This window comes from Euphorbia lathyris, chromosome 10 (genome assembly GCF_963576675.1).
Source record: "Euphorbia lathyris chromosome 10, ddEupLath1.1, whole genome shotgun sequence".
NCBI classification, from domain to species: Eukaryota; Viridiplantae; Streptophyta; class Magnoliopsida; order Malpighiales; family Euphorbiaceae; genus Euphorbia; species Euphorbia lathyris.
Window position 1 is genome coordinate 12,322,752 of NC_088919.1, and position 16,561 is coordinate 12,339,312.

The following is a 16,561-nucleotide window of genomic DNA, read 5'->3' on the forward strand; positions in this document are numbered from 1 at the left end:
TTTAGACAAATTTATGGAAAATGATGTATTAAGCCAAATATAGAGAACTGCTAAAACAATTTCCTATGTAATCCTCAGGGTAATATATGATTCGATTGACTCTTATAGCTTCTCATATTCATCACTTTATAAAACTCAAAACTCAAACCAGACTTTCATAAAACTTCAACTGATATTTCAACAATAATTCTCAAAAACTTTATGGTATCTAAAACATAATACCAAGTTTTAAATAAACCAACATCAAACATAACTGTCAATCAATGATTTCCTCATCTCATCAACTATGGCACTAGGCTGAGCTTCCCTCAACTTGAAAACACTCTCGATCACGGAAAGTTCGGTAGCTGTCGTATCTGAACCGCAGAAAGCTGTCCAGTCATTCACGGTCATGCCAGCAGCTATCACTTCACTACCACGATTAATTGTCCCGGCTACTAAAGGCACCTGAAGTAGTGTCGATAGCTCGTCCAAGTCTTCTATAGATGTATGAGGATGAACCTGAAAAGAGAATGGATGAGAACACCGCGACGCAAAGCATATAAATAATCTGAAAACTGGTAAGAAAAGATGGATATGTATTCTTACCAAGCCACCTCTATTGGAGAAGGCACAGTAGCTTCCCACGAGAATATTACCAGCAATTGTCTGCCTAAAAACCTCAACACCGAGAACATCTGCGATCATTTCCTCAGTTTCCTGTCAATAATATGGTGGCATCAGAGTTTATGTAAATAGAACCTAGGAAGTACAGACACGAGTACTTGTATGAATGCAGCAAACAGCATTTTTAAAAAAGATGAGACACGGGTACAATGGGGACACACCAAGTATATATATATATAACATTCATTAGTCATTATAAACCATAAATAACATACATAATAAGTCACTAATTCATCAAAAGAAACATTTAATACTTCAAACTATTTAAACTACCAAAAAAAGGATGATTGCTATATTTTTTTTCATTAGATTTTGATTTCTTTTTTTATTAGGGTTTTAATTTTATTTTTGTATATATCAACCCCTCTTTTTTGTAAAATAATGAAAAAATACCCCTATATTCTACTTAATTAACTTAGAATCCATGTCCCCAAAGGTGTCCCTGAAGCGTCCACATTAAAAAAGTAAAGAAAAAGGGGAGACTTATAATCCGAACCTATAGCAGTAACAAAGTTTGAACACAAAAGAAAAAAGAAATTTCCCATGAAGTTTCTTTTTCATTAGATTTTGATCTCTTTTTTTATTAGGGTTTTACTTTATTTTTGTATACATCAACCCCTCTTTTTTGTAAAATTGTCAAAAAATACCCCTATATTCTACTTAATTAACTTAGAATCCGTGTCCCCGAAGTGTCCCCATTAAAAAAGAAAAGACAGGCGACACGTATAATCCAAATCTATAGCAGTAACAAAGTTTGAACACAAAGAAGAATAAAGAAATTTCCCATAAAGTTTCTATTATATCAATGCAAAATAACTAGCATAATATGAAAGAGAGAGATTCATGGAGAAGTAGATGAACGTTTTCCTTTGCTTGTTTATGGAGCTAGAATTTACCAATCAATATGAATAAGATTGCATCTTGTGAGTAACAATATCTAAACAAATTGATTGGCAATTCAAGCTCCGCAACTAGTAAGAAAGAGAGAGATCCCAGATCAAGAAATGAAGAACATTAACGTTTTCCTTTCCTTTGCTTGTTTATGGAGCTAGAATTTACCAATCAATATGAATAAAATTGCATGTTGTATATAAGGACTAACAATATCTAAACATATTGATTGGCAATTCAAGCTCCACAACTAGTAAGGATTGCCTATGGCTAAAGCTCTTCACTAGGATGGTATTTATAACACCCGAATGTTTCCCAGCCTTTTATTATGTCTTAGAAATGACGTTTCTGGTGTCTGTTTCAGTATCGGTGTCCGTTTCTGTTCCGGTGAAAAAATATTTTTAATCAAGTCAAAACAAAATGTATGCCACAAATGGACATTCATTGGGCATCCGATACAAACCATGTAACCAACTCAATTGGAAAAATCAATGATGCCAAAAAAATTATATAAAAATTATGTCTTAGAAATAACATTTCTGGTGTCAGTTTCCATATTGGTGTCTGTTTCTGTTTCGGTGCAACATAGGTAATAATTATAAGAGAAGAAGATACAGAAAACAAATATAGCTATGCACATGAATTAACGTAGCAATTACTGTTTTGGTACATTCAGGAAACTAAACAACATGTTGCATTCACGCTTCATGAATTATGAAGTCGCTGTCAATTAGTAAAGTTAATTGCTCAGCTGGTAAGAAGCTCGATAAACTTACAACAAGTAAGTGGCTCTTTCTTTTTAAATTAAAGCTAGAACTTTTTAGTAAAACTTTGCGGAAGATAATTCAAATGAAGGATCGTGCAAAAATATTTTTCATGAATAAAGGAGAAAAACTAAAAAAAGGCTACGTTCAGAACAGATATGCAACCAAATAAGAAAGAAAACTCATGACAACATCAGATACGTGTGGATTAGGAGGAAGAAAACCATACTCTGTCAAGATCTGTGTGTGTTAAAGCAACATGGTCATTGCAGGCTATACAATTTCCCAATGCAGATAGTCTCTCTTCAACGCGCTGAACAACAACGCCATCAGGCAGGCTGTTTCTCAAGTGTTGAAGTTCTTCAATAACAAAAATAGCAAATCAGTAAAGATAATAACACAAGATGGTCAGTTATAAACGTATATTTACTGAAAATAAATGTTCAGAATCCAGATTTTGAATTTAAGAGTATTAGCTTGTTCTCGTGATCCTCGAATAAAGATTAAGATACACTACTATGTTTTTAGATGTAATATATGCACTCAACATTCAGAAAAAGTTAAATTCTTCATCAACTTCAGAACACAAAATAAGACGGAAAACCAGTGCACGTGATAGGATGACATTTATATGTTCCAAGTTAAGATCAGACAGGAAACAGGAAATTGTGACGGATGTTTCATCACATTTTAATGATGCATAGTAAAGTTGCCTATTGTTTCAGTTAAAACACTTAACAACAATAATAGCATCATTATACTGTTCAATCAATAAGCAAGCAATTCAAATCTCTGGTGAAATAAGAAAATCAGTATCCAGTTAACTACCTACAAGTCAAATAACTAGTACATCAAAAAAAAAATATAAAACATAATAATATCACGTATTCCATCTAATATTCTACATCCGAATAACATATATTAGAAGTACAATCAATATAATCACATGCATTATATATAGAACACAGTCTAAAACATGTCTATAGGATAAAAATACTATCCTAAAAAGTGGAATAGAAAAATAATGGTATAATACATCAAAGTCCCCCTGAACTTGCTTAAGTGATCTATTAGCCACCTAAATTTGTTTAAAGTGACTTATTCGCCCCCTAAGCTTACTTAGGGTGATCTATTGACTCCCTAAACTTGCATAAAGTGATATACATTTCAGTTTTTCTAAATCCTATCTTGTTCTGACACATGGACTTAGGAGTTAATCATGCCACTTTGAGTTAGGGGGATAACGAGACACTTTGTAAATTAAAGGGGGCAATCAGTTTTCTAGGCTAAGTTCAAGAGGCTCTTGATATATTAAGCCAAAAATAATATATGTACAACAATCTGTTAGGCCATATGAGGAACAATTATTTGTAATCCATCATCAGCCATCGGAGATTGACCTTCTAAGTTTTGATAAACTATGTTGCACGTAAACAGACATGAGGAAACTTTATTTCTAAAACATAGTCTTCAAAACTTAGCAAGGAAATGGAAACCTAAACTGAACCCAAAACTAAAACTGAAACAGACTGGAAAACTTTATTTCTAAGACATAGTTTACAAAACATAGCCAGGAGACATAAATGTAAAGGGGGAAAGTAAACTGAAACGAAAATGGACATGAAACATAGAAACGCTAATGAAGAGAAGTTTCCGTGCAACATAGTTCATAATTATCTTGGCCACAACCAATTCAGATAATCACATTAAAAATAAAACTAGAAAACCTCACCTTGATCCGTGGTGGTGTGGGGCAAAAGAAGCCCATTTTTGTTTCCTACAACGGAACCAAAAAGATATAATAAGCTACAGCTTCTTGACATAACAAAATCAAAGCGATTGCACATTATACACGAAATAAAAAATAAAACAAAAACAGTACCAGCACAAAGACGTCCAATAATCCTAGTGCCAGCAATGGAAGTTTTAACCACAGGGATAACATCTGCTAACTCAGACTCAAATGCACTGCAAATCAACAACGCATAAACTTCTCAAAGACTTACAAAAACAAATAAAACCAAAAATGACTTGAAAATCGATTAAGAATAAACCTGTAAAAGCTTTCAGAGCCTCCAATCGCAACCAAGCAGTACGCATTTGTAAGCTTAGAAAATACTCCAACCTCACATGAGTTCTCAAACATAAGCCCTGTCCATAATTAGCACACAAAAATCAATTTCACGGACCTGCCTCTAAATACAAAGAGCACCGACATAGAACAGAAAACAAATCCAAAAATAAACATAAAAAAGCACTTACTCGTCGCCATTATTGAAATTATTCAGAGATAAACCAAAAAACTAATAGGTAGAAGGCGAAAAGGCGAATCTGCATAAAAGCAATAGAAGAATCAAAGAAAAATTCAAGTTTAATGTTCGAAACCCTAAGCAATTAAACGTACCTGTTTCGGAACGCTGCGGGAAGGAAGACGATTGGAGAAAAATTGGGATTTCTTTCTTCGATTTCAGAAAAGTTTAGGGTTTTACAATCAACGATTTGTCAAAAGAGAGACAAAGGAACCCCTTATATAGTATAAATCTTTGATTTACCAAATATACCCTCAATTTTGTTTTGTTTTGGGAGGAGGATAATGAGAGTAAATGGGAGTAACGGAAGGTTAAGTATTAATTTAACCAACGAGTTATTTTTTAAAAGTAAATGGAGGTTAATGGGGTTAAATGTTTACTTTTTCTAACCTCTAAACTCTAACCTCCAAATTGGGGGTTAATGGAAGTAACGTAAATTTTTTTAAAATTTCTTGTCTCTGCAGAGTAAATTTAACCTTCGTTCCCCTTCAAATTTAAACTCTCAAACGAAGTTAAATATTTAACCTCATTTACATCCTATAAACTCTCAAACAAGGTTAATTTTTAATCTTCATTTTCATCACTTCCTTTTCCTTTCCATTACTCCTTTAACTCTCACCTTCATTAACCTCCAAACTCCCAAACAAATGCTAAGTTTTTCCCATTTTGCAATTAAAATTTCTTAGGTGCGAAAAAATATTCTAACGTCCGGACGATTTTACTTCCAAAGTTTAAAATTGTGCGATTTTATCTTTAATATTAGTAAATTAAGTCAATTTTAAAATTGATATTATGTTCCTTATTTTCCATTAATTGTATATTAGTTTATCTGGAAAAATCATATTTTTTATGATTTAATAATAGAATTAGAGATTAATGTTTTTAAATTCGGTGAAATATTTAAATTATTGTTTCAACAACTCGTACAAAATACAGTTTTTTTTTATCTTTTTTATGTTTAATCATATGTTTGTGATCTCTTTCTAATTAGTGATAAAATGATGCACATGTGAAATGTATATAAAAAAATTCATGACCGAAAAGATAATATGATGAATTATTTCTCAAATTGATCCAATTTATCAATGTTAGGCGTAAAATTGCTCTTAGTTGGCAATATTAGGGGTAAAATTGCACAAATATAGACGTTAAAGGTAAAATTGCTTCTGGATGTAAACGTTATAGGTATTTTTGTACTTTATCCCTACAATAATTGAAGTTTTACTACCAAAAAAACACATATTTTATTGTCGTATTCTGCATCAGTTGTGTAACATCCTAAAAATTATGGTACCTAATTAATTAGGAATAAGTAAACATCTTAAAAATTGTAGTTATGTAATTAATTAGAATTATAATAAATTATGGTGGTATATTAAATTATATTTTTAATTAAAATAGTTACTACAAATAAATATAATAATGATAACATTCCAAATTATTCTTTTTAGAGTGGAGAATAAGGAAAAATTAATAGAAATAATGGTAAACTATTATTCTTTTTAGGAAAAGGCTTAATAACGATTAATGCGTAATTAATGTATAGTTTTTTTTAATGTTTAATGTATAGTTAATGATAATTAATGTATGATGAATGCAGAATTAATGGAGGATTGATAATAATTAAGATTGATAAACGTCCAACTTTATTTTTGAAAAAAATATGTAAAAACATAGGAAGAAAATGAGCCCCTAGCATTATACCACGTCATGCGGATTGTAACGAGATATGCCGTTAACAAAGATACGCGTCAAAGAAGGATTAGACATCCAAATATCCGTCATCCATACTCTTATGGATAAGGACCCGCCGGCGAATCTCCAGGGCTGTTACAAAGATACCAAAGGACAAAACGACATTAACATTCACAATTATGAGAGTTGTTACACAACGGTTATCAAGAAAGTCATTAACAACATGACTCTTGTGATTATTCTTATTATTCATAAATACTATACTGTCTTTGGCATCAGAGTGTGTCCCACCGATCTCAACGACATCTCATAGGGAAGGAATCCTGATCAATAATTTTTAACCATTTATCAAATAATTAATATGATAAAATTACGGGTAAAACATCTATTAAACTAAATTTGAAAGGAGAAATTATTATAAACCTCGATTTATATATATAGAGAGAAATAGAAAATCCTACATTTTTTGTATCGTCACCCTTCCAAATTAAAGTTTGGTTTTTGAGATTCATATTATCTATTAGAAGAAAAGTTCGTAAATCATAATTCATAAGTAATATATCAATATATTAAATATAAAAATAAACATCTAGAAATTCATATATGGAATAGAGATCTCATCCATGTCTCATCCCTACTTCTTAGGAATTTTTTTCCACAGTTCTGTTCAAGTGGGCAAAATAAATGGAAAATTCCCTGTTCCATTCAAGTGAATCACCGTTAAGGACGGATATTCATCGCCCCGTTTACAACCTTAATCATAATAAAAAAAAAAAAAAGTTAATAGTAATAAAAAATGATTAATTACAAATAGATGATCCGTGGTTTCATGAATTTGCAAATGAGTATCTGTGGTATTTTTTTGTTACAAACGCAACTCTATAGTTTGTAAAATTTTTAATTTTTTTTTACTTTGCCAAATTTGGTCGATAACGACCTTAAAATAAAAATTTCAAGAATTCAATTATATTTTAAGCAACTTCAATTCTTCAACTTTTTAGTTTTGATGTCATTTTTTTTAATGAAATACAAAAAACTGATGAGATAATGAGAGCGAAACTTAACGCTTAAAGAGAAGAAACTCCAAAAATTATGATTTTAAAAAATTAAAAATGTGGTTCTATAATAAATATGATATTAAACCACTTTAATTCTTGAATTTTTTTTAATTTTGAAGCCGTTATCAGCCAAATTTGATAAGGTCAATAAAAAATGAAATTTTTGCAAATAAAAAGGTTGCTTTTGCAACGAAAAATATCATAGATACCCATCTGCAAATCTGTAAAACCATATAGCACCTATTTATAATTAACCCTAAAAAAAAAACTTAGGTGATAATGGTTGAAACTAAAGTAAAAAAATAAAAAGTTTCAATTATAAACTTGACAGATTGAATATTTCATTTTGCCAAAAACAGAATGATAGAGTGATGAATTAAATAAATTAAAATTTAGAGTGTAAAAGGGAGAAAGTTCTTGTTTTTTTACACTAATAAAAATTATAAACATTTCTCAAAAAAATAATATAAACTTTTTTTCTCCAAAAAAAAAATAAATTATAAACATTTATCAATTTAAGTTTTTTTTTTATTTTGAAGAAATCAATTTAAGTTAATTTAATAGTTAAGGTGCAAAAATAACCCTAACGTTTTGGATTATGAGCAATTTTACGCCTAACGTTGGAAGCCAAGAGCAATTTTATCCCTAACATTGATAAATTTGATCAATTTGAGAAATAATTCATCAAACTGTCATCTTGGTCATTAATCTTATTATATACACTCCACACGTGCGTCATTTTATCATTAACAAATCACAAACATATGTTGGGATGTGAAAAAAATATTGTCTTTTGTATGAATTAGACAAAAAAAATTAAAAAAATTTACCAAATTTATAAATATTAATCTCCAATTTTATTACTAAATTATAAAAAACATGTAATCTTTTTTTAGAACGAATTGAATTGATGTAGAATAAGGAACAAAAATATCGGTGTTTTATAATAGTGTCTGAAATTGATCTAAATTATCAACGTTAGAGATAAAACTGCTCTTAGCTATCAACGTTAGGAGTAAAATTGCATCATTTTAAAAGTCAAGGATAAAATTGCTCTTGATCCAAAACGTTAGGGGTATTTTTGCACCTTAACCCTAATTTAATTTAAGTGATTATCTTGGCATCCAAGCGTAGAGTCAAACGTGGTCAAGATGAGGTGTTTTCTTGGCACCCAAGCGTAGAGTCAAACGTTTGTGCTATTAAGTCAAAATGATGTGTTTTTCTTGGCACCCAAGCATAGAGTCAAGCTTTTTTAACTTTTAGTACAACAAATTAGGGTAGATTACACTCATGGCTACTGAACTTTATTACTTTTCATTATACGGTCATTAAACTTCAGAATGCAATATAAAAGTCACTAAATTTTACACTTTATTAAATCTATGGCTACTAATATTCAATCAATGCCTTAAAATGACCGTTGACGGTCTCAAAATAAAAATATTTAAAAATTAATGATATTGTAATAAACTTTAATTTTTAAAAATTTTCATTTTGAGGTCATTTAGGTGTTGTTTGGAGAAGAGAGAAAGTAAATTTTCAGAAAGGGGAAGTTCCAAAAATTGTGATTTTGGTAAATAAAAAATGTAGTTTTATGGTAAATATCGTTCTCAACAACTTTAATTCTTGAATATTTTCATTTTGAGGTCGTTATGGATCATTTTGATGAGTTAGTTATAGTTTAGTAGCCACATGTGTAACAAAGTGTAAATTTAGTAGCTTTTATATTACATTTTGAAGTTCAATTACCATACCGTGAAAATTGAAAAGGTTCAGTGGCGTGGATGTAATTTAACCTAAGAAATTATGAAAAATGTGGATAATTAGTATTTGCGGTTACTCTTTATACAATATTCTCAAACTGTCGTTATAATGTGTCAAATAAAAATTACTCTGATAGTTTTTTAATCATTTTTTCACCAAAATTGCTGATATGATATCTCAATGTCTTGTTAGTGCCATTTTATATATTAAAAAAATATGTGGATTAATTTGTGGTTAAATTTTTTTAATTAACAATCCCTTTTTTTTATAAGATAGAGTAGCCAAGGGACACAACCTGGAGAAAGAGACGCCCAAAACGTCTTGGAGAAAGATTTCATGAATTGCATTAGGGGATTGATCAAGGATATGCAATCCTAACGGAATATCATAGGCGAGGTTAGCCAATCGGTCTGCACTTCTGTTTCCTTCACGGTACGTGTGGGATATCACCACCATCCAATCTCGGTTCAGCAGCTCCTTAATGACGACAATCAAGTTACAAAACTCATTTGGACTTAGATCCTTTCTCTCCACAAGGCTGGTCGCAGTTTGCTATCAGATTCCACCTCTACAAATTTTAAACCCTTAGACCAAGCAAGCGAGTGACCTTTGTAAATTCCTCAAAACTCGGCCTTAGTAATTGAACAAGATCCAATATTTTTGGCAAAGCCCGTGATCCACCTGCCATCGTGGTCTCATATCAAACCACCCGCATAAAAAAGATCGAAAAAAGTTCAAAATAACTTTATTTTAAAAAGGGTTAAAGTGCAAAAATACCCCTAATATTTTGGGTAAGGAGCTTTACCCATAACGTTGGTAGCCAATAGCAATTTTACCCCTAACATTGATAATTTGAGTCAATTTCAGATACTATTATCAAATACAGATATTTTTATTCCTTAGTTCTGTTCTCGCTATAAGAGATTAATCGGGTCAATACCGCGTAGAGATTTTGAATAAGGAAGATGGTTGGATGTGGATTGGGGAACAAAATGGTGAGTTATCTGTCAGAAGCTGTTATAGAATTGGTATGAATTTTTCAGCACTCTCGTCCTTTCAGCCTAACGTCAATTGGAATGGGATTCGGAACTTAGAAGTTGCGCCAAAAATTAAATTTTTTTTAACGGAGATTGGCTTCTCGTTGTTTACCTACGATGTCTAACCTTGCTTGGCGATATAGTACTTTTGGGAATTTCTGCCCGATTTGTAAGCAACCTGGTGAGAATGAAGGTCATGTTTTTCAATTATGTGGGGTGGTTGTACTGGCTAGGCGTATTTTTTTCGGTGATGATAGGATGAATGGTATTGATTCTTGTTGTAATTAGTTATTGTCGGGGCTGTCAGGGAATGGTGGTTGTGATGGAAGGTTGATTGGTAGTGTTGCATATGTATTATGGGCTCTTTGGAAAAAAATAGGAATCATATGGTTTGGCAAGGGTGTACTGATCAAGCTGATCAGATTGTCGCTGGAGCAAAGAGAGAGCGGGATGACTGGTTGGCGGCTCAGGTGTCTAGGAGTAATTTTCATTTGGCTTTGCGTCTGGCTCCTGTATGTTGGATCTGTCCTGCTAGGGGGTGGTCGGCTTGTAATGTTGATGTTGGGGTTTTCTCGGAAGATGGTTATTGTTCTTTTTGTTTTATTTGTCGTGGTTGAAGGTGTTAGCGATATTTTGCGAGTAACACTAATTTTCAACCTTGTCACGTATGGTTAGTGTGCGGACGTGCCAGAGAAGATTATTTCTCAATTATTAAAGACGGTTAAGTTTATGAAATTTGCGGGCCAAAACTTGAAATCTAAACGAGGCGACTGGCGAGGGACGCAAGGATTGAAAAAGTCCCTCTTGGGTCTCTCGCGCCGTTATAGAAGCTTTGCGAGATAAATTATTTTTATTTAAGCTAATGCGGGTAAATTAAAGACGAAAAAATAAAGGAAATTAAAGTGCGAAATTGACACGAGATTTTAGAAAAATTAGTATTTTATTGATATAAATCAAGGTTTAAATACATGTGTTCAAAATAAGCATAAAAAATGAAATTAATTACAATTGAAAATTTTCTATACTAAACATATAACTAATTCAATTGAATTGGAAAAGCAAATCAAATACAAGGAATTGAAATGCAAATAATAATAATAATTTGGAATTCAACGACAAACTCGAAGTCACAATAGCTATCTCGGTTGGACGTTGAATTTTGGTGTCGGTTTGAGGTTCTCAGAACACCGCGGTTGATTGGCACGAGCGTAATTGATCTTGGCAATTTCTGACTTATGGTAGGTAACAATGGAGCAGATTTGACCTTCAACTTCGGGGGAACCGTATGAGTGCTTACAAACACGGAATCAAATGAATCAAAAGGCTAAATCAAACGTCAAGATGTCAAGAACATATGTTTAGAAGGGATAGAAGGCTGAAACGAACTTTAAACAGACGAAAATAGGCCTAGAAAATCACTGGATTAATCTGGAAAAACTAGAAACAGAATGTTTAAAGAATTTGAGTTGTAAATAGAGTTGTTTGGACACGAAATTGAGAAAATAAATATACTAGATTGAACCTCAGGATGTCAGGAACAACTTTGTTGAAGGGATTGAAGCAAAAAATGACTTTAAATGGACGAAATCAGGTTTTGAAAATAATTGGACGAATCTGGAAAATTAATTTGGAAACAGAATTCTAGCTAAGGATTGAGCAAACTAAAGGCTTAGGAATGCTAGATTGAATTGAAAAAACTTGAAAGGAGGCTATTAGAACTTGAATTAAAGCTAAAGGCAAGCTAAAAGAAGGAATTAAAGTTAAGAAAAATGAAGAACAAAAAGGAAGAACTCAAGAACTAAGAACTTAAAAGGAGAGCATTGGAAAGAACCTTTAAGAAGGGGTTTTTGTTGTGTTGAGTGAGTGAATAATTATGAAGAATGAAAGATCTATTTATAGCATTTTGAGAGGGCATTTTGAGTAATTAATTATCAACTAACCCTTATTTTTCTCTCTAATTTTGACCACTAACTTGCCACCTTACTAACTTCCTCAACTTCCATTAACCACCACCAACTTATTCCTAACTTCCATGCCACATCACTCCACTACCTTGTGGTTAGAGAGACTTTTACGGCTTAGGCATAGGTGTGGGGATAGGCTAGGCTTCGTAGGTTAGCTCGTGGTTGTGTTCGGGTGCGTTTGGAGAAGTCGGTGGACCGAAAACGGGCTCCGGACGAGGACTGACCTCTAGCTCGCCGAGCTGACATCCAAATCGCCGAGCTAGAGGTTAGCATATATATATATATATTATTCTTCTTATTTTTATTTATAAAAATTGAAAACTATACCCTAAAATTAAATATAAGCTTTTTATATACATGAAAATAAAATTTATTTATTTTGGACCAACAGAAGGACATGAATGTTAATCATGTTGAGGTTCGGTCGGATTGTTTAGATGTGGTCCTAACGATTTCCAAAGCTTCTTCTAGTCTTTCCTATTTTGATGAGGTTATCTATGATTGTATTTGTATATTGCGGGCACTGTCTAATGCCTCCATTTCTTTTGTTAAACGTTCAGCGAACTTAGCTGCTCATTATTTAGTTCGAGCGGTGAGTCTGGTTCTGTTCGTGGAGAGTGGGTCTGTCCTCCTCCTTTTCTTGTTTCAATTCTTTTTTCTAATATTCAATAAAGGCTGCTTATTCTTTCAAAAAAAAACCAAACAAACTAAGATTTTGATTCGTCTATTGGTTACCGGTTAATTTACACACCCCTAATTTCTTTGTTAGGTATGCTATTCGAAATTTAAAAAACAAAATTAAAAATGGAATATTCCAACTTGGTAATTTTTTTGATGAAAGTTGGGACGATACTAGGACTGAGACTGACATCCCAACTATGTTGGCACCCCAGCCGCAGGCTCAGCAAAACCCGAATATATTATATAAAAAATGAAAAAAGTACAAAAGGGGAGGAGAGGAGGGGGAAAAAAAGTTAAGACAAACATAAGTGACAGATATTACATAAATCATCAAAAACCATTGGCTGACAGAAGTCTGGAGCCGTATTCCACCAGTTGATGTCGTTGGCACCGACACCGAAGCGTGCAAGGGCGTCCGCAGCCCTGTTGCCTTCGTGAAAGATGTGAGTGACTATGACTTCCATTTGTGAGGATTGTCGAAGACAGTTGAGCTATTGTTGACGAACTGACCATGGGACAGAATCAGAACAGGTTTTGAGCAGCGTTACCATGACCAGTGAATCGGATTCGATCCAAAGGTTAGTCCATCCCTTTTCCCAAGCAATGTCGACGGCAAAAATTACTGCTCTAATTTCCGCCAAAAAAGCATTCGCAGAAGGGATTGCAAAGGCAAAGCTCCCGTGTGCGAACCCGCGATGATTCCTGAAAATGCCGCCTGCTCCTGTTGCACCAGTCCCGCTTATAACCGAGCCATTGGTATTGGCTTTTATCCACCCTGCAGGTGGTCTGATCCATTTCACAATTCTTATATTAGGCTCCGGCGGCGGATGGGGCGCTAAGTGAAGATTACTGAGTATGTCACGGTCATGCCTACTATTACAGCAGCCGCGGTCTATGCCATTCGATTCCTTGATGAGAGTATTGATCGAGTGCTGCAGAATTTGGATTGAAGGGAGCTGTGAATCAAAGATGGCGTCATTCCTGGTTTTCGAGATGAGCCAAGTGCATCTGACGATTGCCGAGTACCACAAGTAGGAAACTTGTGCGCCAAAACGTACCTCACAAAGGCCTGCAAAAAAAGAATTGAAATCAGCAGTAAATGCCATTGGCACATTGAACCTTTCTCCGATGCTAGTCCATAGTGATCTAGAAATTGGACAGTTTATGAACAGGTGGCTCAGAGTTTCGTTGTCGCCAGCGCAAAGTGCACAACGCGAGGCAAGCTACATACCCCGGGCCTTAAGTGCATCATGCGTTGCAACTTTCCCGTGTAAAACCCGCCAACAGGTGAAGGAGCGGGATGGCGAGATATGGGCTCCCCAAATCTTCAGGTTCCAATTGGCCCCGTCCATGCTATTAGAAAGTAGCTTGTAAGCCGTCTGAACCGAGTAGACGCCTTTTGGGTCCGGCTCCCAGACGCAGACGTCCTTGTTATCTAGGCCACGCCTGATCGACATTACTCTTTCCTGTAACGAGTATGGTAACTGCTACAAATTTCCCCAAACATTGCCCTGAAGAAAACCCGAAACATAGTCATATTTACGTCACTGAGCCCCCACCGATAAGCCCAACTGATCAGTAATCGAGGGACGTATCCAGAGGTCAGTCCAGAAGTTTAGCCTCGTCTCTTCGCTCCCAATCCACCACCGGGAGAGAGATATTATAGAGCTGTAGGTCAGCCTACACGATGACCAAATTGAAGATGGTGCAATGCAAGGTTTAGGAAGACCGGAGGCGGATTGAAATCTGGATCGCAGTAAATTAATCACAAAGTCGTTCCCTTGGATGAGGTCCCAGCAAAATTTTCCGAGTAGAGTTGTGTTAAAGTGTGCAAATTTTTTTATTCCCAGACCTCCAGCATCAAGGCGTTTACAACAAATGCTCCACGGCACCGTAACCATTTTCTTACGGTCAATGCACCCCGTCCAAAGAAAATTCCTCATAGCGCGGTTAAGCGATTTTAAGAGGCTTGCCGGCCACTTATAAACCAAAAAAGAATGCACCAACGATCTAGTTAGCGAGGACTTAACAAGAGTTAAGCGGTCAGCGAATGAGAGGCTTGTACCTTTCCACTTGCTGAAATGCATCATGAATTTGTCCGCGATTGGTTTTAGGTACCGTGCCTTTGGTGCCCACCTGAAGAGAGGAACCCCAAGGTAAGTGAATGGCAGAGAGGCTTGTCTGATCCCGAGGTAGCTTACAAGCCTGTTAGCCTGTGTTTTGTTGACCCCACGGCCAAAATAAATCGTTGATTTCTCCCAGCTGACTACTTGGCCGAAAATGCTGCCGTAGAAGTGGAGGACCTCTTTTAGAGCCTTGATATTTCTCATAGTTGCATTCCCAAACACGAGGATGTCGTCAGCATATAACAAGTGGGTAGGAAACACAGAACCACCCGAATATCGCATGGCTGTATACTGACCCTCAACTTCAAGCTTAGAGAGCCAACGGGAGAAGAAATCATCTACAATACCAAAGAGAATAGGGGATAGAGGATCGCCTTGACGAACGCCTCTAGAACAACCGAAGTACCCTTTAGCAGTCCCGTCAATCATGATCGAAATTCTCGCAGAAGCCAAAATATTAAGGATCCAATCCCTGAAGGAAAGTGAGAAGCCAAAGGCTTTAAGCACAACAAACAAGAAATTCCAGTCAAGTGTACCAAATGCCTTTCTGATATCAATCTTCAAAGCCATCTTACCGCCAAAGCTACGTTTGTCAAGCATATTTACCCCTTCTGAGGCAGTAGCGATACAGTGGTGCACGCTCCGGCCTTTAATAAACCCAAAATGGTTATCTGATACAATGTGGGAGGCTATGCCTGCCAGACGGTCTGCTAGGATTTTTGAAATAATCTTAAAGCTGAAGTTGTCCATCACAATTGGCCTGAAGTTTTCAATTCTATTAGCTTCCGCAGTTTTAGGAAGTAGCGCTAATAGGTTAGAGTTGAGCCTGGGGAAGATACAACCCGTCTCGAAGAAAGACTGAACCATGTTGCATACGTCATTGCCGACGATGTCCCAGAAGCTTTGATAGAACAGGCCACCAAAACCATCAGGCCCTGGTGCACTGTCCGCATCCATACTAAATACAGTATGACGAATGTCCTCAGGAGAGGGTTTGGCCAGCAGGAGATCATTATCTGAAACAGAAACCAGACAGGGGATGGTAGAACTAACTGCAGAGAGATCAGCCGGACCCATGTCGTTCTTGAAGAGGTTCGGATAGTAGCTGATTATATGATTAGCGATACTATCAGGCTCAGAAGTCGGTTGATCACCGGAAATAATTAGGTAAGTGATACCAGAGTGTGACTTCCGGATTTGTGCCGCCCGATGGAAAAAAGAAGTGTTTCGATCCCCCGCAGCCAGCCAGCGGACCCTGCTTTTCTCCCGGTACATTTGTTCCTACCGTAGTAACTGTAGGTTAAGATCCTCAGTCGCTTCTTTTTCCTGAAGCTGAAGATCCTCTGTTAAGCCATCCCTACTAATTCCGCTTTGAATATTCGATAAATGCCTTTCAGTGGTTTGAATGTTACTGTTCACATTCCCAAATACCGTTCTATTCCATTCCCGAAGTATAGGGCGGAGAAGTCTGAGATTGTGACAAAGAACTTGAGCCGGAGGCAAGGAGATTGACGAGGCAGCCCACTGACTTGCAATAACCTCACGGAGTGTGCTATGTGTTAACCATATTGCATGAAAACGGAAGCGCGCGATGCGTGGTGCCCCA

The 16,561-nt window shown here is 35.3% G+C and overlaps 1 protein-coding gene across 1 annotated transcript; it reads right to left on the reverse strand.

Moving 5' to 3' along the window:
* Positions 1-139: 139 nt before the first annotated feature.
* On the reverse strand, positions 140-4,854 carry LOC136209078 (eukaryotic translation initiation factor 6-2). Its single transcript, XM_066000449.1, has 8 exons — positions 4,726-4,854; positions 4,584-4,652; positions 4,376-4,472; positions 4,204-4,289; positions 4,054-4,098; positions 2,551-2,681; positions 589-699; positions 140-501 (listed from the first exon to the last, which is right to left on the reverse strand). The coding sequence occupies exons 2-8, from the start codon at positions 4,591-4,593 to the stop codon at positions 244-246; spliced, it is 738 nt and encodes a 245-aa protein (XP_065856521.1). The 5' UTR covers positions 4,594-4,652; positions 4,726-4,854; the 3' UTR covers positions 140-243.
* Positions 4,855-16,561: the final 11,707 nt, after the last annotated feature.